At 39.5% G+C, this 24,754-nt stretch overlaps 2 protein-coding genes across 4 annotated transcripts; both read left to right on the plus strand.

Moving 5' to 3' along the window:
• The first annotated feature begins 385 nt into the window (after positions 1 to 385).
• On the plus strand, positions 386 to 7,720 carry LOC138718878 (serpin B6-like). Its single transcript, XM_069853562.1, has 7 exons — positions 386 to 434; positions 914 to 1,091; positions 2,124 to 2,261; positions 3,362 to 3,479; positions 3,697 to 3,836; positions 5,394 to 5,561; positions 6,294 to 7,720. Exons 2-7 carry the CDS (start codon positions 924 to 926, stop codon positions 6,696 to 6,698), a joined length of 1,137 nt encoding a protein of 378 aa, XP_069709663.1. The 5' UTR covers positions 386 to 434; positions 914 to 923; the 3' UTR covers positions 6,699 to 7,720.
• Positions 7,721 to 9,227: 1,507 nt separating this feature from the next.
• LOC138718879 (leukocyte elastase inhibitor-like) lies at positions 9,228 to 19,667 on the plus strand. Of its 3 annotated transcripts, none has more exons than XM_069853564.1 (7): positions 9,228 to 9,283; positions 11,080 to 11,255; positions 14,508 to 14,645; positions 15,438 to 15,555; positions 16,194 to 16,336; positions 17,089 to 17,256; positions 18,000 to 19,667. In XM_069853564.1, exons 2-7 carry the CDS (start codon positions 11,088 to 11,090, stop codon positions 18,399 to 18,401), a joined length of 1,137 nt encoding a protein of 378 aa, XP_069709665.1. In that variant the 5' UTR covers positions 9,228 to 9,283; positions 11,080 to 11,087; the 3' UTR covers positions 18,402 to 19,667. The 3 variants fall into 3 exon arrangements, with proteins under 3 accessions (XP_069709665.1, XP_069709666.1, XP_069709664.1); XM_069853565.1 differs by lacking the exon at positions 9,228 to 9,283 and adding an exon at positions 9,549 to 9,660; XM_069853563.1 differs by lacking the exon at positions 9,228 to 9,283 and adding an exon at positions 10,445 to 10,584.
• The last annotated feature ends 5,087 nt before the right edge of the window (positions 19,668 to 24,754 follow it).

Raw genomic sequence — 24,754 nt, forward strand, 5'->3', positions numbered from 1 at the left:
GTAGCAACACATCAACACTGCCTTAGGAGAAAAACAAAACACAGAAACCTTAACTATTAGGTGAGATCTTACCCTATCTGGTAATACTTGTGTAGCGTTCTGGTACTATTGCGCTTTTACAGGTATGTGGTTTTATCTCAGGTTAGTTAACTACCTACACAGCTAATGTATGCTGAGTATGACAGGCATCACGTTACACACGTTGAAGCGTGTGTGTACTATATAGCTATCTATTAGCAGGTATTTTTATTGTGTGTGTTTCTGTGTTGTATGCAATAAAATGGAACTGAAATGGACTTAGATTTTTCTTTTTACTGCAGCAGGAAATTACATGCTGGCCAAACCTTTTTTCTTTTTATCTTGTAGGTCAAGTCATTCTGCTGTTTTCTACCAGTCTGGCTGTTAGGTTTAAAACCCAGCGTGCACACGTACAAGTAAGCCAAAGGCAATACTGAAGATATATAGACTTAGAGAAGTTAAGAGTTTATAATTCTGCCATTCTGATGCCTAACTCTTTGCACTGATTTTCCTATAAAGGCAAATAATTGTCTTTGTGAAGTCAAGGGAGATATGTTTTATTAAATTCTAAACAAAATATTGTTGGATATGATAATCTCAAAAGATGTAATATTATTTACCCAGTGAAGAGTCTAACGACACCAGTCTGAATTACTGTCTCTGTTAAAGGTAGGGGTTTGAAATAGAAAAGAAAACAAATCCCTGAAATAACTGAAGTGCCTAGTATTAGGGGATTTAAGGTGCTTGTTCCACTACGTTGTTTTTTCAGTGGGTGGATAATTTTCCAGCCCAATTCTGACATTTACTGAATAGTTCATACAAGGAAATGTAGAAGACAAAAATAACTTATCAGTTTATATTCAAATAAATCTGAGCTGTTTGTGTTTTTTCCCAGGGTCTGAACCATGGATACACTTTGTGCAGCTAATACCACTTTCGCACTTGACCTCTTAAAGAAGTTGTGTGAGAACAAACGCACGCAGAATATATTCTTTTCTCCCTTTAGTATTTCTTCTGCTTTGTCAATGATTTTGCTGGGTTCAAAAGGTGACACCGAAGCCCAAATAGCAAAGGTATGTGTAAATGACTTAGTGTATGGAATTTGATGGGATCGTATGAACAATAGATCTGTATTATAGTCTGTGACCTGCACTTATGCTGAACTATTACTGTCACTCTGGTCTCGGAGAGCAGAGATCATCCTTTGGTATGTATGTAAGCTTTACCTGACTTCATTGTTTTTAAAGGAGGAGCTGCCTTCAGTATAGAATTAAGAGTCTGCTTGGTCTTCCTCTGTGGTTATTCCTGTGTTCTAGGGGTTTTTATTTTTGAAACAGAGAGATCTTCCGTCAGTATATATTTATGGGGTAGTTAGGATTCTTTTTTGTAGGCAGGTTTGATGAATCTACTTATATAAATATTTTCTTCTACTGTCTTCTTTGGGCTTAATACCAGACAATACGTGTTTTGAAAATGTAGGCATATTTGAAAAAAACAAACAAACTGAAATCCACCCTGTATGTGTTTCAAAAGGGTAGCTGCACCTTTGCTGATTTTTTTCAGATGGCAAATACTGCTTGACATATTTTTTACACTTGCATTTGACAGTATTAAATGTATAATCCGTTACTTTTTTATTATGCTTGTCTCTTCTGCAAAGTGGAATAATAGTATAAGCATATATCTTGTTTTCATTTAAATTATAGAAAATTCTCAAAAATTATATTGTATTACATTATCGCCATCCTTGGAGATATTCAAAAGCTGCCTGGAAATCCTTGAGCAGGGGAGTTGTACCAGATGACCCTCAGAAGCCCCTTCTGACGTCAACCATTCTGTGATCCTCTAATGCTTGGCTTGAGTGAAGGAAACTAAATCCTGATGACTCTTGTGCACATTAATTTAGTACTTGTACAAAATCTGGCTGGGTGCATCATATATTTCTTGCATGATAAGCTCCAGAAGGGAGTGTGATGAAAAAACTTCTGGCTTCAAGGCACAGTTTTTAAACCCAAACGTTATTTAAAATAAAAATAATAAATTGTGCTGAAGCAAGTGTGTTTAGATAAGGCATGGACTCCACTGGGATGTTTGTCTTTCCACAGGTCCTTTCTCTGGAGAAAGCTGAGGATGCTCACAATAGGTATCAATCACTTCTGTCTGAAATTAATGATCCAAGCAACAAATATGTACTGAAAACTGCTAATCGACTTTATGGAGAGAAGACATTTGAGTTTCTCTCAGTAAGTGACCATTAAATTTGTGCTGGTTTTTGGTATAATGTCCTTGCTACCTGTTTCCTTTGGAAGTTGTACAAAGGCTTTTGGTTTTTCTTCCCAGGTTTTCTGGGCTGAGACCTACCAGTGCAATGGATTATGCAGGAGTCTAATATCTAAACTTGGAGAGACTCCTTTTAGGTAGACTGGGATCTGAATGAGCAACTAATGCAAAGCACTATAAAATACATATGGGCCCTAAATCTCTAGGGTTCCACGATCCATTCGTGTTTTTGGCTGTGGGACAAATGGTTGACATATTTATTTTCCCTTGATTGTTTGTAAATCTGATAAATAATTGCTACTGCTCTCCAGCATGGGTAGTATTTTACAGGTTTTCTCCTTTATGTAAGTCATCCAGAGAACATACTGAGAGGAGTACATGACATTAGATCTAATAAGGAAGATATTAAGAAGGATAATGGATACTGGTTTGTAAGTTCCCTTTGATGCTTCCCTAGAAACAAGATTATGTAAGGGACTTTTTTTTTTTTCCCCTGGAAGTGATTTACAGTATTTTTTTTTTCTATGAAGAATGTTAGTGTTTCGTTCTTCTAGTAGATAGAGTGTTGTCCATGTAATCTTTAAAGCATCTGTGTAATAAAAATCCAGCTATAATAAATCAGAGAGAAGATAAGGGTTTTTTCCTGTCTATGCAAAAAATTGGTGTCCCCTCTGAACTAAAGGTTTTCTATCAGTCTGGTGGGTTTAACAATGAAAATTATGTAGAGAGAAGCTTACAAAGTCATACGTTCTCTCATTGAAGCAACCAAAAACCACTCCAAAACCAAAACGCAAACCCCAAACTAGCCACACTGCTTTTTGATTGAGTTCTGTAGAACTTGAGCATGCTAAACAAGCCATTTGACTTAACATATACTGGAGAACAATTTATAGTTCAAATAAGTGATATGAAACTTAATAGCAGTGTCAGACCAACCTTTAATGGCTCCATATGAAGCGAGGGGAGGAAAGGAGGTAGATTTTCTTGATGTATTTAAGAATCATCTGTGGCTGAATGAGAGTAAAATATTTTGCTGAAAAGCTGTTCTGGATGTTGATGTTAGTCATTTATAGAGTTGAGTCAGAAATTCTACCATGCTGGACTAGAACAGACTGACTTCAAGAATGCCTCGGAGGATTCCAGAAAACAAATAAATGCCTGGGTAGAAGAAAAGACTGAAGGTGAGTGTTCTGCAGAATGCCCTCTTGTATTTAATGGTAGCCAAGACTTTGGTAAGCAGCTATTTCAAGATACAATATTGTAATTTAAAAAACCCCAGACTCTGAGCTGTTACTCTGTTTGGTACATAATTCTCTTATCTATCGTGTATTAATTACAGAGTAGATATTATATTAGGTATGTGTCAAACTGTTGAATTTTTTTCTATGTATCATAAAGGTAAAATTCAGAACCTGTTGGCTCAGGGGATTGTCAATTCAATGACCAGACTTGTATTGGTGAATGCCATCTATTTCAAAGGCAACTGGGAAAAGCAGTTCAGCAAAAATACAACAGAAATGCCATTTCAGATTAACAAGGTATGGTGCACTAAAATGCTGACAATACAGTGTTAATATGAAGTACTCTGAAATGAATACATTTACTGTGAATGGCATATCATTCAAGCAGAGTTTCCTTGAGTAAGCTGTGTGAAATTCCTTATATCCCCCTTTCCCTTTAACATGAACACTCTCTCTGTTTAGTTTGTGTTAAGTTTCACATAATTACTGGAAACTTTTCAATATAAAAAAATAAGTATTTCTTTCATTCTGTCTCTTCTTTTTTCCTTTTACCTTTTCTTGTTTGTGTAAGAGAGGTAGGTCTCCTACGTACTTATAGAACTGAAGAGAAGAAAACAGTTAGTGAAGCTGTCAGGCTATTTGAGTTGTGAACCGTTACAAAAAAAGTCAATCAGCTTTATTCTTTCAGCATAAAACTGCTGTGGATAAGAGAAGAGATGTTCTGTTAGGTTGTAGGCAAAAAAAAAAAAAAGTACTTCTGCATGTACAGAAACTTCTGAATGCAAATTTTCAGACAATATTTTAAGATTGGAGTCTTTGGGATCCAGGTAGCTATTGGACAAAGTTGTAAGACATAAGGTTGCAGAATGCTGTCTTGGCTCACCCAGGCAACTCCCTTTTGGTTATGCAAACAGCTGCAAATCTCTTTTCTTGTAAAACTAAATGATTTAAGTCTGTATTTTCATCCTGCTAATGACTAGCCACTGATGAGCTGCAGAAGTCTGAGCGGGCTCAAAGGAGCGATTGGAAATCCCAGGTGTAATGTGAAGTTTTAAGCTAGTTATTTGACAGTCTGTCCAGTGGCAGAGTTTATTTTAACATGCTAGGAGCCTTTCCAGAATCTTGAAACATTATTTCTGCGACTCCTGCACTTTTTACAACTCACTGGATGGTTTTCACAAACTGTGGCCTTTGCTTATCCATCCTTTTCATGTGTCATTGTTGCTGCAAAATAATTTCTGCCATATTCCCTGTAGGTATTGTTTCAGTGGGCTTAGTTTTAAAGACAAAAAACTACTTGCATGGTTGTCTTGTGAAAGAAAGCAACGAAACTCTTTTAACTGAAAAGGAGGAAATAGCGATGTAAACAATATTATGTGATGCCCCATGTGAAACTGACTTTTAAGAATTCAAAATAATGCTCTCACTTTCCTGGCATTTTTAGTATATCTCTAAAATATTTTAATTCCCCTTTGTTATAGCACTTTGAGCCATATGGACTAAAACTTACAATAACTACATTGGAATTACTTTGCATTCATTTAAAACAAGGAACACAGCCACTGCTTCTTACCAGCTCTGTTTAGTCCTTATCTCTAGTTCATAAGTGAGCAGCTATATGTCCTTGCATCTTTGTCTTAAAAGAAACTTCACAACTGTTTCCACATTAAGAATTAAATCTCAGGGATCCTTACTCCTTATCTCCTGCTTTACAAAAGACAGTGATGGGGCTGTACTGTGGCGTGTTTAGTTCTCTTCAGTCAAATTTCGAAAAGCCCTGAGTAACTGGATGTCTGTTTTGTATTTGAGACCAGCAATACTAGCTCAGTACTCGCTGTTGCTCTCTATTTTTAGAAAGAGACCAAACCTGTTCAGATGATGTTCAAGAAGGATAGTTTTAACATGACCTATATTGGGGACTTCCAGACCAAAATCCTCGAGCTTTCTTATGTTGGTAATGAACTCAGCATGATCATCCTGCTCCCTGATGCAATCCAGGATGAATCCACTGGCTTGGAAAGTGTAAGTTGTTGAGCTAAATGCAAGACAGTCCGTATCCTTCCAGGGAATCCTGAGTTTGATATTGCATATAGACCTGCAGTTCAGTTCCAAAGCTAGTAAGTCATTAATGCTTAACACCAGCTGAAATGTCCCACACCTCGCTGCCATCAAAGTGATTGGCATGGCTTGTGTCACTAATGGTTAAGCTGTGTGCTGCCCTGTTAGCCAGCCGGCCTTCTCGGGCGGAGACCTCACACAAGTAAGGGGCAGAAGTTAGCTGTTGTTATGGTGAAGACATAGTATGATGAGCGTCATGCGTAGTGAGAGGGAATTTGGGGGAGCTCTTGGGAAGTCCTATAGCTTGTCCCATAGATCGCTGGTTCTGAACAACTGGCAGATTGTCTCTGGTCCACCACTTAGAAAAGTATAGGACCACAGAGGGGTGTAGGATCTCTTCTGCTGTGGAGATGTCATACAAGTTTTGGTTCGTTCATGCTCAGGACAAGGAATTTATTAATAAGGTTTGCTAACACAGACTGCAGAGGGCATTGTGAGCAGATTTTCATTAGCCTGAAGGAGGGACTGTGGTCTCTAGTGAGAAGTGTAACTTGAATTTTTGGCTTGAGAGCCTCTAAGTCCTGGAAAAAAGATCCATGTTATGTGCTAGGTAAACACACAGTAATTGCCACTTTTGCCTGTATGAAACTGATTCTTTTCTCATTTTAGTTTTCTAACTTCTGGGTTTTTCTTTAGCTGGAAAGAGAACTTACGTATGAGAAGCTGATAGACTGGATCAATCCTGAAATGATGGACTGTACACAGGTGAGGGTGTCTTTACCCAAATTTAAACTGGAAGAAAATTATGATCTGAAACCCCTTCTTAGTAGCATGGGAATGCCTGATGCATTTGACATGTTGAAGTCAGACTTCTCAGGAATTTCAGCTGACAACGAGCTGGTGCTCTCTGAAGTGGTTCACAAGTCCTTTGTGGAAGTCAACGAAGAGGGCACTGAAGCGGCAGCTGCCACGGCTGGAGTGATGATGTTGCGTTGTGCGATGATCGTTCCAGAATTCACTGCAGATCATCCCTTCCTCTTCTTCATCCGGCACAACAAAACTTCCAGCATTTTGTTCTGTGGCAGGTTTTGCTCTCCCTAAAAAGGAGATGCTTTGGCAGAAGAGCTGACATTGCACAATAATGTTTTGTTTCTTTAGAATAGAGCTGCTTTTTTTTTGGCGCTAATTGTCTCAACTGTGCCTTGAATCCACTTCTGTGATCTTCAGCTCAGGCTTGAATAGATTAACAGAGACACTTAGACATATGCTGCCACTTGGAACACCTCTTGCACTATGCACCTGAGTGCAGAGGTCTCAGCTTCTTGCTGACACAAAAACCAAACTCCTTGCTCAATGAACGCTGCTTCTATCCTTCTATCCACTACACTTCACTTTTTTGTGGCCACCAGGCAGCAAGTCAGGCAGTGGCATCTTATAGGAAAGAAGTTAATTTTGTTGCATGTGAGCCTGAAGCACTTTACCTCCCATCCCCCCCATTTCTTTTTTCTTCTGGACTCATCCATTTGATGGCTTGATACATTCGCTAGAGATGAAAGGAGTCTTTGGCAGTGTGTTCCAAGTGTTGCCAAGCATCCTGACTAGACAGGGGTTTTTTTGGATAGTAACTGGACAAGCACTTAGGCAAGAATGGGAATACAAGTGTGCCTTTGTACCACATGTCCTTACAGGGTATTCAGGAGGTGAGAATTTTTGTTTTGTCACCACAGAACACCTGTGTTTATTACCTATCACCCCGTTTTAGTCCTTTAACGAAGAATGTAAAGAAAAAGCATGTGGTGCCTATGCACTGTTTAAATGACACAGGTTTAATTTTTGCTCTTGTTGTGTATTTTTTCCTGTTCGTGGTTTCTGAAACAGTTTAACTGAATTAATACCAAAGGCATAACTGAAATAGCTTTCCTAATACAATGGTAGTTTTGCTGTTTCTATTCCTGAAATAATAAAATGTCTCTAAGTGCTGTAGAACTTTGCAACCATACATAATGCATTTCTTCCATCTGTAGTATGAAGAAAAACATTAATTCTTGACAGTGGACATTCAGCTTCTATGTATCTTGTTTGGAATTGATTATTAAACGTGGGATTTTTCTGGATACTACAAACATGAGGTACTTGCTTGGGTTGCCATGAAGCCTGGAGTTACTTTTTGCGAGGATGCATAGGGAGAAGCCTCTGTAATGAAGGGGTCCTGAGCCAAGGCTTTGTTTCTGGGTCAGAGTCCAGTGCTTCCTCTGGATTTGTTCACAGCTCCAAATTAAGGCTTAGTGGTCATCATACAAATGATGCTGGATTGCCCTGTACTTAATTCAGTGCACAGTAATGCAGCTGTCTCTTGTGAAGAAAATAAAAGCGTTATTTGAAGGGAGTAGTAACTCACCCAACAGTTGAGTCACCTTCAGCTCCAGTTAAAGGGTGGCTGCTACCCACCTAAAACCAAATGGGCGGTGTGGGTGGGGTGGCACGTTCCTGCTGGCCAGGTCAAGGGCCGATAAAGAAAAAGCACATTAAACTAAAGAGAAGCTGCCGTGCTGTTAATTTCATAGTCATGTAAGGGTTTCGGTTGGAAAAGACCTTAAAGATCTTCCAGTTCAAATGCGCCCTGCCAGGGGCCAGGACACCTTCCGCTACATCAGGTTGCTCGTGGCTTCATCCAGCCTGGCCTTGAACATGTCTAGGGCTGGGGCATCCACAGCTTCTATGGGCAACATGCTCCAGTGCCTCACCACCCTCACAGTAAAAAATTTCTTTCCAATAGCTAATCTCCCATCTTTCAGCTTAAAACCGATACCTCTTGTCTTGTCATTACACTTCCTGATAAAGAACCCCTCCCCAGCTTTCCCATAGGCCTCCCTTTAAGTACTGGAAGGCTGCTGTAAGGTCTTTCCTGGAGCCTTCTCTTATTTAGGCTGAACAATTCCAGCTCTCTCAGCTTTTCCTTATAGCAGAAGTCCTCCAGCCCTCTGATGATTTTCCTGGCCCTCCTCTGGACTCGCTGTAACAGATCAATGTCCTTCCTGTACTGAGGGCTCTGGAACTGAGTGCTGTACTCCAGGTGAAGTCTCATGAGAGTGGAGTAGAGAGGCAGAACTGCCTCCCTTGCCCAGCTGGTCACACTTCTTTTGATGGAGCCCAGGATACAGTTGGCTCTCTGGCCTGCAAGTGCACATTGTGAATTCATGGAATCATAGAATAGTTTGGGCTGGAAGGGACCTTAAAGCCCACCTAGTTCCAAGCCCCTTGCTGTGGGCAGGGACACCTCCCACCAGACCAGGCTGCTCAAGGTCCCATCCAACCTGGCTTTGAACACCTCCAGGGACAGGGCATCCACAACTTCCCTGGGCAACCTCTGCCAGTGTCTCACCACCCTCATCATCTGATCTAAATCTTCCCCCATCCAATTTAAAAGTATTTCCCTGGGTCCTATCGCTCCATGCCCTTGTAAGAAGTCCCTCCCCACCTTTCCTGTAGCCCCTTCAGTACTGGAAGACTGCAATAAGGTCTTCCTGGAGCCTTCTCCAGGTTGAAAAACCCCAGGTCTCTCAGCCTGTCCTCCGATGGGAGGTGCTCCAGCTCTCAGATCGTCTCTGTGGCCCTCTGTGGGCTTGTTCGAACGGGTGCATTGTCTTCCTGTGTTGAGGACTCCAGAACTGAACACAATACTCCAGGTAGGGTCTTACAAAAGTGGAGTAGAGGGGCAGAATCACCTCCCTTGCCCTGCTAGCTGTGCTTCTTTTGATGCAGCCCAGGATATGGTTGGCTTTTTGGGCTGTAAATGCACATTGCTGTCTCATGTTGAGCTTGTTATCACATTAGAAAAGCAAAGATAACTGTGACCTAAGTGTTGAGGGGAATTGAGCAGCACAATGGGGAGACAGAGACAACAACGCTTGCCTCGGCAGCCCCAGGTGTGCTTTTCCCACGGGGCAATAAAACCCCACCCCAATCCTGCATTGCTCATGCTGGAGACGTTTGCTTTTCAACCATCCCCTGCAGGGCTCAGTGGCTCCTGCTGCTCCGCACCACGCAGCGGCAGCCCAGGCAGGTGGCTCTTGGCTGCAGGGGACCCCTGACCCCAGGTGCTTTATACAGGAATGGGGGCGATAACGGGATGGAAAGTGACGTTTTCCCTCCTCTGCTCCCTGGACAGCATTGGGAGGGAGCTGCTCCGTGGCTGGTTTCGGGGGAACGATCGCCCAGCACGGTGGTGTAAGGAAATGAAAGTAAAAGTACGCTTAAGGGTTTGTGTTTGGGGTTTTTTTGCTTTGCTTTTGGATTTTTTGTTTTGTTTATTTTGTAACTTAGCATAGAGCTTAATAAAAGAAAATGGCAAAGACACAGGGTGTTTACCCATCTCGCCATGAAAGCAGATGGTGTTATTTTGCAGTTCCCATAAAAGGACTGTGCTGTAAATACCTAAATTCTGGTGCAAACGCCTCCATGCAGTTGAGTCTGGGCAGTGATTCTAACAATATTACTGGGGGAAATGCACAAATGCTTTCCTCCTGAATGAAAAGCCTTGGGGAAACAAGCTAGAAACAGCCAAATCCCAAAGTCCCACTGCAAGCAAGCAAAGAGAAGTAGGAGTCTGAGCTAGGTGAGCAGGAAGGTCTTACAGCATTAAGGAGTACTAGCCCTTGTGTAGGTTTTGATCCTGACCCAGCCCTTGCACCTTTCTCCCCACCCTGCTCCGCCAGCTTCCTGGGCAGCATCTCACCAAAATGAATCACAGTTCTGGCTGCGTAGTGTCAGTCCTGAAGCTTTGTCTGTTCTACGCTTCACTTCTGCTTTTGCTGGATAGTACATTATCTGCAGCTAACAAAAGCCCCAGGTTCTTTGCCTGTGCATTTATGGCCACTCAGCCCTGATAGGAATCAGATGTGTTTGTGTGTGGTTACAGTGCAGAGGTAGCTCACTTGTCCTTGGCAGAGCAGGCTGGTGAAGGTAGTGGTGCTTTACACACCTGAAGGTAAGTGAATGCTTCAGTCTCTGATACCTTTTTGTGGCATGGTTTGTGCTATGAAAATGGGCAGCTTTCTGAAAGGTGTCTATATCTCCGTGAGCCATTACTGTGAATGCTTTGGCTTGGGTAGAAGAGCGAGGGAAAAGCTGGATGAGTGAGCTGTCTAGGGCGTGCTGGGTCTGTGAGACTGAAAGAGTTTGACTTGCAACCCTGCCAACACACTTCCAACTTCAAAGTAAAAGGAAAGGTATTTTTAAAAATAATATCTTTCAATTTGGCGTCATAGGGAAGGTTGGGATACACACTTCACATGGAAAAAAATATGCTTTTAAGTGTGACTGATATTTTTTGATGATGATGATGCGTGGGCAATGAAATTCTTCCTGTTCCTGTACCCACCTGCAATAAGATTAATCCAGTCTTTACTCTGAGTCACACAGGGTTAGGCTAGGGTTTTGAGGGTTGTTTCACTGAGTCCTAACCAATTGTTTTATTTTTCAGCTATAACCATGGAGAACTTGTGTAATGCCAACAGCAGATTTGCACTTGATCTGCTCAGAAGATTTAATGAGACCAACCCTACTGGAAATGTTTTTTTCTCACCTGTCAGTGTCTCTGCTGCCATGGCCATGGTCCTCTTAGGGGCCAAAGGTAATACAGAGGCTGAGATGCTGAAGGTTAGTGAAAAAAACCCACCAACTGTCTTTTACTTTATCTTTTTTTTACATTAAATGTTGTGGCTTACAGGAGGGAAAATTAAAACAGAGTATTATTTTTATATACTCGGGACAAAAATTCTGTCATGCTCGTTGAGTCTTCTTCAGGCTCCCTTCTGCAGCTACCTTCTTCCTGCTCTGTGCTCTTGGCATGTTTGCTATGGCCCTTGTTGCTCACTTAATTTCATTTAATAAGTTAATTCTTGAAGTAGGAAACTAATTTCATTAATTAATCTGTCTTCATTTAAATTGACTGGAGTTTCCAGCAGCAAGACATTATTAGTTTTCCTAAGTCATTTTGACAGAGTAATTTGACAGAGTAATTGCTTTGTAATACAAGGCTGTGAATGGTATGCCTATTACTAATTATACTGTGTATTTTGTGAGAAACACAATAATAATATGTAGATTTATATTTAAAGCATAACCATGTATGATAATACATGGCGATGCTACCTAAATATCCATCTCATAGTAACAGCTGGGCACTTGGATGCTGCAGAGAAGCTGTGCCTGCACACTTATTCTTACCATAACCTTAGGTAAGATAGGATAGTTAACAAAAGCTCATTACAAGTTGCAAAAGTGGAGTATGTAGGAGTGTGCCAGTTTCCCTTGAGGCCTCCTGCACAGAAGGGGCTCAGTCACTATTATTTTTACCCTAACCAAATTCAAGGAGCTTGGTCTCATAAAGTAACATTTTCACAGCTGGCTTTCTGTAGGGAATTCTATGTATGAAGTTGAACATGAACTTTAGAGAATATTAGCAGAACTGATAATGGAGATGTCTTTTTTGAACTGTCTTTTCTTGAACTGAACTAAAATAAACCACAGACATCTGTTCTCTAACATTCTTCAAGGAAGAAAGAGGCATGTTGTTACGCTTTTTTGCACCGGGGTATAGAAAAGAAGTTTAAATCCATGATGAAAGCAAAACTCAGTGCAAGTTTACTCCTGGGACTGGGTGGCTATGGTAATGAAAAAAAACCCAAACTATTTGGTTTGTTAAGACTCAGTAGGGAAAAGAAAATACAAAACCCAAATGAATGATGATATGTAATGCCAACTATTCTCAACCATTCTGAGAATAATTTTCAACTATATGTATTTTTTGTTTAAAAGAATACATATACATACTTTATTTGAAAGAAGAGGCTTTGGTCTCCAGATGTATAAAATATTTTTCAACATTTTGGTTTTTCTGTAAGTGAGTTCATGTATGTTCATCCTATTACCAAATAAAAACAATGAGGCCTTCACCCCGTTTGAATTAAAGTCGTAGAAGGGTTCATTTTGTTCTGATGCTTTCTACATCTTACCCAGGCATGTCACTTGCTATTTGCTTTCCAACGTCCAGCTCCCTGTAGAGTCCTACCAATACTTTTTTAAGTGCAGTGGGAGCATTGCTTGGATAGCAGTCATTGCTAACCACTTTCCCCTGTGAGCAGGAGGAGGTGGTGGCATTACCGAATTTCTGAAGACAGGGAAATTGAGGTAGAGAGTTGAAATACCTTATCTAAGGACCCTGAGGTAAATCTGCGTCTGTTTGGGAATTAGAAATGCCAATCTCACTTTTTCACTATTCTCATTTGACCAAAATCACATCTCTACAGTAACACCTTCTACAAAGGTAGAGTTGGGCAGTGTCTGTGCAGTAGTCATCAAACCACACAAGTAATGACCAGGATTTTCCCATGCTGATACTGATTTTTCTGTTTGATCATTTCCTTAAAAAAAGGGGAAAAAAAATATTGGTAAACGGCGGTAGGGAGAGTCATACTTTCTGAGGAGAATGTAATATTCAGACAGTCAATACCAGCATGAAAGGTTTTGTACATTTCCTTTTGCCTGAAATTCCAGATTTAATTCACTCCGTTCCTCTGTGTGAGGTTCACTGGTATTGATTGCCTTTGTTAGACTAACGCCCAGTAGAGCAAAAGGGTGTATGAGACTTCTCAGTCTAGTCATCATCATGTATTTGCCTATGAATAATTTCACCTTTGTATTCTGGACTTCAGGAGGAACGGTTTTATACTATGAATGGTGCTGTGCTTACTGAATAAGACAATAAAATTCTTTTCTCACTACTTGCTCAAACAGACTTTGAACGCGCATGCCATGTAATCAAACTGACAGCCCCACCTAGGATAAACTACTGACTGGAGAAATAATGCAAAAGTAACCTGGGGAAAAAGAACATGTTTCAGCACAGTCACATTTGATAATTCATGTTCCCATACCATAGAGCCTTACTTATGGACACAGTTAATTAGGGAGGCAGTGATCGATAAATGTCAAGGACTGTTTGCAAGTGTATAGAAATTTGTTTCTGCGATGATAATCCTGTTGTGAGTTGCCTCCATGATGTTTTTGCTCAGCTATTCATGCGTACAACACAGCTTGTGTTAATGTGGGGAGCAAGGCCTGACCAAAAACCCATTGAGATAAACTGAGGGCTTTCCTTTGAACCCAGTGGTTGTTTGGCAGTGGTCTTTCCTAATGAGAAATACCTGATTTAAGTTTTAATGCAAACATCTCTGCTTTGGTCTAGTCTTCCCTGTCAATGAGGTCTGGCAACTTCTGCTGTCCTTATCTTTAAGCCTTGGCTAGCCAGCTTGCTTCTGGTAAAGACAAAGTGCAGTGATTTTTAAGATGATACAGTTGGGGCAGTTGGGGCTTTTAATGTGTGTGTGTGTGTGTGTATATATATATATAAGCAGTTATATTTTCATAAAACAACAATAGACTATTGTTGTAAATTTTCTTAAGATCTCACCTGTGCTACTTTCAGTTGTGTGTTCTGAAAAGCAAAAAAGAAAAGTTCCCTTGGCCCAAACAGGGAAGCAAGAAAGCTAAAATGTCTCTATGGCATTGTCTCCCTTTTTAGTTCTCCATCTGGGAATGAGTCCTTGTGCCCAGTGGCCTGCAGAGGGGAGACACGCAGAGGACACGTGAGCAGGAATTGGGGTTATGATCAACAGCTTCAGTTGTGACTATGTGTAAAGGATCTTAATATAAGTGGCTGATGCAGTCAGTGTAGCACCAAGAAACAGTTTCATGCATTCTTTGAGGCTTATAGAAGTCTCTAAGCTGCTTCCAGCCTCTTTTCTATTTCTTCAACCTACCTACCTGCCAGATCAGACCCACCCTATAGATTTACTGTGTTCTTTTAAGACATTGTTAGAAGCAGCCACTTCTCTTCTGTTATTTCAGACGCTTCATTTTGACGAAGTTGAAGATATTCATTCAAGGTTTCAGACTCTGAATATGGACATGAACAGAAGCAGTGCTCCCTATCTCTTATGCCTTGCCAATCGGCTTTTTGGAGAGAAATCCTACAGCTTTTTGCCGGTACGGTGGTGCAGATTGTGATGGTGTGGTGGAACCTCGTGGGAAAGTGTAGCTTTTTGAATATTTATGAAGTAGAAATATTTCTAGGTATATTTCTGAATGTTTCTGGGCAGTCAGTACATGCGTGTGCATTTCCGTATCTGTAGGCATCTGGGCATCTCACCTAATGGCTGTTACACAGCAAATCCTTCTTATTGCTTGTTTGGTTCTGCTGCTCTTGGGCTCAAGAAAAAAAATCACTTGTTTAGATTCTTAGTTTACAATAACTATCATAACATCCCACTCTGTTGCAACCAGCTTTTTAGCACACAAGCAGCCCCGTGTCTGTTGCAATCAACTCTAAGCGTTTTCATTGGTCTAGTACCACATTACTTAAATATTTTTGAAAATACTGTGTCTGTTGGGAGGGGATGCCCAATAAGTCTAAATAACATGCCTCTTCAGCAGGCAATTATATCTTTCTCTGTACCTAGGTTGCTATTTTTAACCCTCTTGGGCTCTTTCAAAGAGTTTTGTTCTAGCTGTGCTTGAGCCTGTTCCAGGAGAATGACAGGTTAATATTGCAACACCTGCAGGAAGCACCTTATCAGTTGTAACGTGGCAGGTATACTATGAGGTTTACTCACAGAGGGGGAAAAGAACCTCAACCCCAGAAACCTCCCAGGCAGTGCACTGTTAGAGCCCCACCTAGAGTGGATGGTAATCTTTTTGACATGCACCTTATCTACATCATAAAGAGGTGTTTTCTTATCAACATGCAATGAAAGCTATTCTTATCATTCCAAAATCTAGGATTTCCTGAATAATACTCAGAAATTATATGGAGCTGATTTGGCTACAGTCGATTTTCTTCAGGCTTACGGTGAAGCCAGGAAAGAAATTAACCAGTGGGTAGAGGAGAAAACTGAAGGTAAACTACTTGGGTTAATAAACTAACTCACACTGTTTCATACTTTGGCAGCAGGAATAGGCTTTATTTTTGTCCACCTTTAGAACAGTTTGATTTTGCCCTAGATGTCCAACTGATGGACTGACAGAACCAGAAAATACCTAAGCAAGACACACACACATTTTCGTAGCTTCAGAGATATTTCCACTTTTTGTGTTCAGGCCAATGAGAGCAGGATGCCTAAAAATAGATTTATACTGATGAGTTGGAGAACTTGTTATAGACAGTCCTGGTTCATGGGGGCAGTGTGTGCATATATATAGTGTATATGTGTGTGTGTATATATATATTTCTAATTCTGGTGATCCTAAATGTGGATGTTTTCTAGTTCTTGTATGGTGAGGGATATGTGACAGCTTAAGCTAAAAATATTGCATTTCATCAAATTACTGTATATCAACAATTGTTGTAGTGTGTACTGTTAAAAAGTATGGTGAAGTAAGGACACAGATACTGAAACACAATTTATTACAGGAATGGACTGCAGTTTTTGATTTGTAGTATTTCTGTGGCATCAGTTTCTGCATGTATGTTTTATATGCCATCAACTTATTACAAGAGTTTGTTGTGATTTTTTTTTTCTCCTACCCTATCTGAAGGCAAAATCCCTAATCTGCTGTCTGAAGGCTCAATTGATAACACAACCAAGCTTGTACTGGTGAATGCTATTTATTTCAAAGGGAACTGGGCAGAGAAATTTAAAGAAGCTGACACTGCTGACATGCCTTTTTGGTTAAATAAGGTAATGCAGATACCCCTTGGTCGTATATACTAACAGAAAGGTCAGACAATGCTGGTGCTTAAGTGAAGCTTTACTTACACATAATTAAAAAAATATGAATAGAAAGTCTTTCATGAGTGTTTTCAGTTCACATGAAAGAGTTTTTTAGAGATTTTAGTATTTTTCTATATTCAGCAAGCTATTTGTTCTCTCACTTACTGGAATATTATCAGAGGCAATTCTCACGTATAGATCAGGACCCTGCCTGTGCCTGGCAGAGTTTGTCTGCTAGCAGTTTCAGCTGCTATGAACCATGCCTGCTTGTGATGCTAGGTAAGCAGTATTAAAATGATCACACATTTTGGTTGAGTCCTATTTTCTTGTTTTATATTCTGCTTATTTCAATAGCTTTACAAGATACTGTATACAGACATCTGCTTTATTCTGAAAAGAGTTAGTCTTTGTTGACTTTTAACATTGTCATTTTTGGGGCTAGAGCAATATAAAGTTACAGGAACTAGAAGAAATTGCTTCAGTTTCTTCAAGGACTGTGCTATAGAAGCCAAAAGAGAACCAAATATAATACAAACTCATTATGTTTTCAGAAGAAACTGTTCTTAGTCAGTTTCTAATGAAAGCAGTTTTATAATCACCTGGTATAATGGAGGAAGAGTTTTTTTGCAAGGAAGCAAGTTTTACCTTACTTATTTTCTGTAAGTCCTTTAAATTAGTGTTTTCCTAACTGTTACTTTTGTAACCTTTTTCCTATCCAGAATGAAAGAAAGACAGTGAAAATGATGTATCAGAAAAACAAATTTCATTACGGGTATATCCCTGAAGTGAAGATTCGTGTTTTAGAGCTGCCTTATGGTGAAGCAGAACTTAGTATGATCATCCTTTTACCTGATGACATTGAAGATGATTCCACTGGACTGCAGAAGGTGACCTATCTAAGTTAATGCAGTTATTTTGTGGATAATTCCAGCCAATCAGAATTAAAACACTTATGAACCCATGTTCTCAGAACCCCCATATCCGTCAAACTTTTTTAGACAATGCTGTACTAGCACTGCCATAAAGAATACATGCATGTGCCGCACCAGGAAGATAAGTTGTCTTCTGGTTTTGTAGCTTGTGTTCACGTGTCCTTTGGCTTGCTGAACTGAACCATGAGGGCCACTGTGAAAACAGTATTAACTATGAGAATTAACTTGCCTTGCTTTTTTTTTTTTAATGACAGAACTTTTCTTTCGCTACCTTTGAAAGTCTTTTATTTTCTTAGCCTTAGTGACAACTGTTTTTCATTAAATGACCATGGACACATCAGCTTCTTCAAGCTTTCTGATGATTATTTTTGTTTGTTGTTTTTAATTACATAATTCCATTGAGTTAAACAGTAAGAATGACTGGATTTAGTTACTATCAGAGCATGTTTTTCCCTTCTGTACATTTCAGCAATAAGCAAGAGTTTGCATTACTTTGTAAGGTAAAAAATGTTCTGACTCCACTTAATTTTAATAGCATTTGTTTGACCTATGTAAAGCTGTCAAAGATACGGGTTATGGTAGTTTTTGTATAGTTGCTTTATAGTTGTATAGTGTTCTGTAAAGCCTCATAAATGTTACTGAAAATCAAATACTAATACACTGGTGATTTGTAGTGATCTCTGTCTTTTTATTTTTAGCTGGAAAAGCAGCTTACCTTGAAGAAGCTCCAGGAATGGACAGGTCCAGAGCATCTATATTCTACTGATGTTCACGTGCGTTTGCCAAAGTTTAAGCTAGAAGAAAGCTATGACCTTAAATCAGATTTAGCTGCTTTGGGCTTGTTGGATGTATTTGACAGTGGTAGGGCTGACTTGTCGGGAATGTCAGGGGCACGTGACCTCTTTCTCTCTAAAATCATCCACAAGGCTTTTGTAGAAGTGAATGAGGAAGGCACAGAAGCTGCAGCTGCCACTGCTGGCATTGCTATGCTCTGCATGGTTATAGAAGAGGATTTCACTGCTGACCATCCTTTCCTTTTCTTTATTCGGCACAACCTGACACAAAGCATACTTTTCTTCGGCAGGTATGCTTCTCCATAGAAGAGTACATAGCATTTGCAGACCAGTTCCTGCTGTAGTCACTTAAAGCTTTGCTCCTGAATGAGTTGGATTTTGATGTAGGAAGTTAATGCTCCTGTCTTGAGTTTCTAGTAACTTTGACTGAGATTCTCCCATTCCCTTTAAAACAATTCCAGAGAAAGGGAGGAGTAATTTCTTTTTCTTTCTTAAGATCAACATCATCTTTGATAAGGAAATCTTAATTGTAGGCAGAAGAAATCTTTTGAAATTGGTCTATAAATACTCTTGGAAGAAACTTGCATCTTTTTAAGCATTAGTTCACCCTTCTTTGCATGGGTTTCTCTGTTGACAGCCTCTTGTTGTAATGGTTTATAATAATCCTGTAATTCCTTAAGCATGTGTACTAGGATGTTCTTGCAAAGCTGTTCTTCCCCCGAAGTCTTGCTTTTCAAAGATACTTCTAGGCGCCAAAAAAGTATGTTCCTGAACAGCTGAGTATACCCAGTTCTGTCACGAAATAGAAGGTCAGATAACATTTGTTTAGAGACATCTATTAATAGAGAAAGGATTAAGCTATTTAAACAAAAGTAACCCCTTCCAGTCATTAGTCAGAAAATTTGCATTACAACTTTTAAATGAGAAGGAAAAGTACTGAGTAGTAACTTTGTGTGGCATGCTTAAAGAGGATTTTTAAAATTTATAGACTGGTGCTATTTTATTATTGAAAATGTGTCAAGGCTTAGAAGTTTATAGGTGCTTGAAGCCAATGAATGCCTTTCTGCAAGTTCCGAAGTAGCATTATGACAATAGATTCTGGTCAGAACCTATGCGATCCTCAAAAAAAACCAAACTTCAGATTACCAGAGAATGACTGTGTATAATCTGCAACAAATTTCTGATGTGTCTCTTTACGTACAAGGATTCAGTATTTACTCAGCTGACTTCCACTATCTCTTCAGACACAAACCTTTTGTACTGTACACAGTCTTATGCCTGGGAGCCACTGTAACCACACACTGTTGGTGTTCTGTGTTTATTTCTGGAGGTTATTTTTTTTTATCGTTTTTATCTTGGGTACTGTAACATTTACTTCTACATTCTATAATTGCAAACTGTATATTATTTTTGTCTTTAAGTCACAAATAAAAGCCTTTTCCTTAAACTCATGTTCAAAGTGGAGATTTCTGCACAAAATTTAGTTTTTCAGAGTAGAAAAACAACTGTCCTCCTGAAGGCTGGCTCCAAAGACAACCACTGGTGCAGGAGGTGTGATCAGCTGTATGAAGTCCATGGTCTGTTCAGAGTAGGTGGAAATACTGAAAACCAAATTACTCAAAGCAGAGGTGACTATGTGAACCATCAGCTTCCCCTGTAAGTGTAATGTCCCCAGTTGCTAGCACCTACAGGTTGCAAGGGAGAGAGTAGTAGTTTACATGAAATGACACAAGCACTGGGTCTGCACATCAGTAAACAAGTTCTGTGTATTTAGCAATGCCTCAGTTGCAAACGCTCTGGTGGGTTTGTAAAGGAAAGCATTATTGCAGTGTGCAGATGTGAACGTAACCCTTTCTGTACTGACTGCCTTGAAAAAACAATGCTTTATAAATCAGTGAGAAAAATAAAAATTTGGAATGGTTTGACATTGCATTAATTCTCAGTTTCTGGGCCTTAGTCTTCAGCCTTTTAGCAAATAAAGCTGCTGCTGCTATTGATGGGTTTTGACTAAGTAAGGTTCAAAACCTGATTGTAATTAATTACACCCTTATCTTTATATGCTCAGACTCAGTCAATGCATGCAAGATAGATGACGTCTGAAGACTTTTAGGGCTGTAATTACCAGGAGATCAGATGGAAGATAAAACCTTGCCTAACAGTACAAATCAGTGTAGCTTTATGAGGAGACTCATGTATTTCTTTATTACTTTGGTCCCAGTATTCAGAAACTAAACTATTATATTGAGACACAAAGTAAAATCTCAGCAATGAGAATATCAATGAAGAATATCATTATTTACTTCACACTCAACCGTTAAATGCCTACTGGCAAATATTCCCCTCCCATAATTCCTGCCCCACAGTAAGACCATGGTGAGTGTTTTTCCTTAATATTTTTTTTCTGTGCTCCTATCAGAACAAGTGGCTGACAGGAAAAAATGGAATGCAAACTACATTCACGTTTCTAAAAAATAAAGTGCTCCTTCAATTAGCTCATGCAAAGGACTTCATGTTTTTAGAACTACTGAGTGAACACAGGCCTTACTAATGTTCAAAGCTTGGTTATTATTTTTCACACAGACAATAAATAAAGAAATTACTTTCTGTATATAAAATCTTTTGTTTGTATCAACCTAGGAGACTGCAAAATTAAAGTCAGACTGACTGTAGTTAAAATTTCCAGGAGGGAACTACTTGAGCATAAACTCTGTTCAAAACCAATTTGCAACAGGTTGCTGGTTTGACAGGTTGACATGCGAGTTTCTTCCAGTGGAAGAAAGGATTGCAACAGCAGAGTTCACGCCTTGAATTGGCCTTTCCTGAGCAGATCAGGCTTTATAGCAATCCAAAACTCAGAGCAATATTTGCTCACCATGATGTGATGAGTAAGCCAGACTTTGTACTACTGCTTACATGGATTCTTTATGATGGCATTTTAAGGTCAGTAATTTAAAAAGAAAAAATGCCACCCACCACTCTTTTCTGTCTGATTCATACAATCTAAGTTGCTCTTCCTAAAAAGTAAATAACAGTGTGGATAAAGAGGACAGCTAGCTCTGGGTTTTAAGTCACATTACCGTAGAGATAAAATCATTTTTCTTTTATTTTGGAGGGAAAAAATGGGAAACAGTACAAAGAACTATGGGAAACACCATATACATGGAACGACCAGTGCAAGAGCAGCTTGGTGAAACCTCTTGGCCCTCTTCCACATCAAATACACAACATAAAATTTTTGGGAACCCAGGACTTTGTCTCATCTCATGCTACATCTACTTAGCTCCCTTCTTGCAGGCTAAGTTCGTCTTAGCAGTAGTCATGTAGAAACTCACCACCTGTGTTCAGCTCCAGTCCTGAAACAGCTGCTTCGCAGGCAACTGTCAGTCCTTGCTGCCTGGGTTGTTCTGAACCAGTGTTCCAGAGGTACCTCCTCTGTTCATTACTCTTCTGTGTAGATTCATCTACATTTGTGCAATCAGTGCTCAAAATCTCTCAGGTGAGCACCAGACAAGATCCCTGGCTCAGACCTACAGGTTATGAAAACTTCTCCTAATCTGGACTTGCACAGAATCAAAGTCATTAACCCTGCAAGGTGACCCTATTGTGATCAGATCTTGCCTTATTTCTACATACGCCTTTCACAGGACTGGCAGGATAAAAATACTAAACTAATTAATTATGGCATTAATTCAAGCAACAAGAAAATTCCAACCAAACAACAAAACCAAGTGAATTTTGGGTTTGAAAGAAAAACATGCACGTTTACAGAAATGAAGTTTGTTGAAAGACTTACTTATCTTTAGAATGCGCTTAGCTCAAAGCTTTCAAAACCCATCAGTATTATTAGCTTCTGGACCTCATCAGATGCCATGGAGAGATACCAAGCCAACTGCCAGTTTTATAACCCACTGTTTAGACAAGACAAGACACCTGTTGTCCAAGACCTTTGGCAATGTGTATCCAACTCCCGAAGAGAATAGTTGTTGAATTATCTTGTAAGTTTCAATTTCTTGCAATGTATAAAAACCAGAATTACCAAGAATAAGAGTCTGAAATGTCTTGCTAGCAATTCTAATCCTGTCTTCACACTTTGCTAGTATTCTTCATCACTAAAACCCCTGCCTAGCACACTCCACAGGCATGCACCAGGAATGTCCTCTAATATCTGACTCAAATAGCAATTCTTTATGTCCTCCAAGTACTAGCCCAGCAAAGCAAAACAAACCCATGTTTTTGTGACTGTCTTCAGTGTTTGCCAGTAAGTAAATCCTGAGCCAAACTGGTCTTGAAAAAATAATTACAGCTTACTACTTGATTATAAATAAGCAATACATCCTCTGTTCTAGGCAATGACATCTCATATGCATGCCATAGAATGTAAATGCTTATATACAAGCCTCCACAGATATGGAACCCATTCCCTGCATTAATACAAGTATAACCCTGGTAAATCACTCTGCATTTAATCTCAGAGCTCCAAGAGTAATAATCTTCTGGCTATCATGCACTGTGTCATGAAAGGCTGTGGAAAAGTTTTACGAAGTGTGAGAAATTCTTCCCCCTCAAGCATAATTTTTGGTGTCATATATTTTATTATTCTGCTATCCTGAAGGTCATCATGTGCTTTTTTCCCCCAAATCAGTTAATCTTTATTATGGGACAGGCACTACAATTATTAATTAAAAAAAAATTAGTTATATTATGATTTTATCCATCTCAGTTCTTTTTTACCAGATAAAACACAGCATCCCTTCTAGACAGCTGAGTTTACAGTTTATGCTTTACAGTTATGGTATAGTATTTTCTCTGTAATATGAAGAAAAAGGAATGACCCTTTGTGGGTACTTACTGAAACAATCTTATGCAACTTCTATTATTGCATAATTTGTCTGTAAAATTACCTAAAATTACACAATTCCTACATTTCCGTCACAGCACATCCATTAAAGTCATATCTCATCTATTATTACAGAATACTTCATTGATTACTTCATGATATATCTGATCTGGAAGTTTTTTCTGCAGATTTTAGAGAATTTGCAACGTGGTGCATGAACAGGTGTAGCCTCATTGCTAGTAGAGGAGTGTGGAGAATAGATCCTTCATCCTTTTTGCTTAACATCACAACAAATTAATAAGTAATATCTATGTATCATGTCGCACGCAGATGTGAGGCTGTAGATGAGGAAAGACCCAGGCTCTGCACAGGGCTATAGGCCTTTGTGTCCTTCCAAATAGCACACAGGTCCTTCTATCAGGTCAGCGAAAACTTGCAATATAGCAGTCTATGGATAAAGCATGATCGCTTAGAGGCTGACGGTGGGAGAAAGAAGCATTTACAGAGGGAGAATCCACAGTCTATTCAGACTATAGCAGAAAAATCTGTATTTACTTAGACCACAATTCATACAGATTACAGAGGATGTGTAACTATCACCCTTAGACCATCTTCCACTGGAAATGTAAGGCACTTGTTGCACACACTATACTGCTTTGCTGCAGTTTCCTGCCACCTTCAGCCCTTGGTTCTATTGATGCAGAAATTCTTAGGCCACATTTAAGGGGAGGAATGGCTACTGTCAATAACTTTTCTAAATTACTTCAAATTACCTGCAGGCTTCCTTGCCTCACTTCTCACTATCTCCATTTAGCAGCATATGTTATTTTTCCTCATTTCAGCCACAAGCTCAGCAATGCTTATTTTCTTCCTCTGTACTTTCTCTGCAGGACAGAGGCGGGACCATAACAGGAGCACTAGAAACGTAGGAGAGACTCTGTTTGCAGTTTTGCAGTACCCTGCTAGCAACTAACAGGTGACAGTGCAGAGGGTATAATAATCTTTGCACCGCTGGACTGGCTGTAGCCTCTAGAGCCACAGGGTTTTTTAGCTGAAAAAGACTTACCAGCTAAATCCCACCAAGTCTTTGCTGCCTGCAGCCCACCAGAGAATTTTCATCAGCCCACCAGAGAATTTTCATCATTTTTACCCCAAGCTGCTTCAGAACAGTGAGCACCAGAGAGGCATATGTGGCAAAACACAAAATCATCCTTCTGCAAAACCTTTGTGCAACTTTTTCTGTAACATCTGGGACACAATTTGTTTTAACAGCGGAAGTCTAATCAATGAAGAAAAAAGAAGACCTGTAAATAGAAAGTTAAGGCTTTGAGTAAAGATTTCTGTCAACTGCAGGCAAGAAACCATAGCCTTGGGTATCACTTGGGCAAAACTGTAGAGTGAATTATATTTAGGCATTAGTAGGTACTAGGGAAGTTAAGAAAGATCTGGTGAGGTTATCTTATTCTTTTTTGCTAAGAAAAGAAAATAAGAATGGCAAATATCTCATACTGCATTAGCCCAACAATGCTAACTGCCAGTTGCATCAAAGGAAGCACACGAACCTCTCCTACACCTGTAAGGCAAAAAAAATGTCTTGAAGTTTATCAGTCTATTGATTTGTTTGCAAGCTGACCCCAACTTGCAAATTAAGGGTCATTTAAAGAAATATTTACATCAACTCTCTGTGTCATATGAATTAAAATGAACATTGGTTGATAGCACAAGTAATTTTGCCAAGAGTATTTGGGATAAATATGGTCTGTGTTTTCACCTTTGTTTTCATCTTTTTACATACCCTGAAGGGCAGAACACTAACTCAGAG

Source organism: Phaenicophaeus curvirostris, chromosome 3 (genome assembly GCF_032191515.1).
Source record: "Phaenicophaeus curvirostris isolate KB17595 chromosome 3, BPBGC_Pcur_1.0, whole genome shotgun sequence".
NCBI lineage: Eukaryota > Metazoa > Chordata > Aves > Cuculiformes > Cuculidae > Phaenicophaeus > Phaenicophaeus curvirostris.

Coding starts and splice junctions, on each gene's coding strand:
- LOC138718879 (XM_069853564.1), top strand. CDS start 11,088: ATGGAGAACTTGTGTAATGCCAACAGCAGATTTGCACTTGATCTGCTC. Junction 11,256..14,507: donor CAGAGGCTGAGATGCTGAAG/GTTAGTGAAAAA, acceptor CTGTTATTTCAG/ACGCTTCATTTTGACGAAGT. Junction 15,556..16,193: donor GGTAGAGGAGAAAACTGAAG/GTAAACTACTTG, acceptor CCCTATCTGAAG/GCAAAATCCCTAATCTGCTG.
- LOC138718878 (XM_069853562.1), top strand. CDS start 924: ATGGATACACTTTGTGCAGCTAATACCACTTTCGCACTTGACCTCTTA. Junction 3,480..3,696: donor GGTAGAAGAAAAGACTGAAG/GTGAGTGTTCTG, acceptor TGTATCATAAAG/GTAAAATTCAGAACCTGTTG. Junction 5,562..6,293: donor AATCCACTGGCTTGGAAAGT/GTAAGTTGTTGA, acceptor GTTTTTCTTTAG/CTGGAAAGAGAACTTACGTA.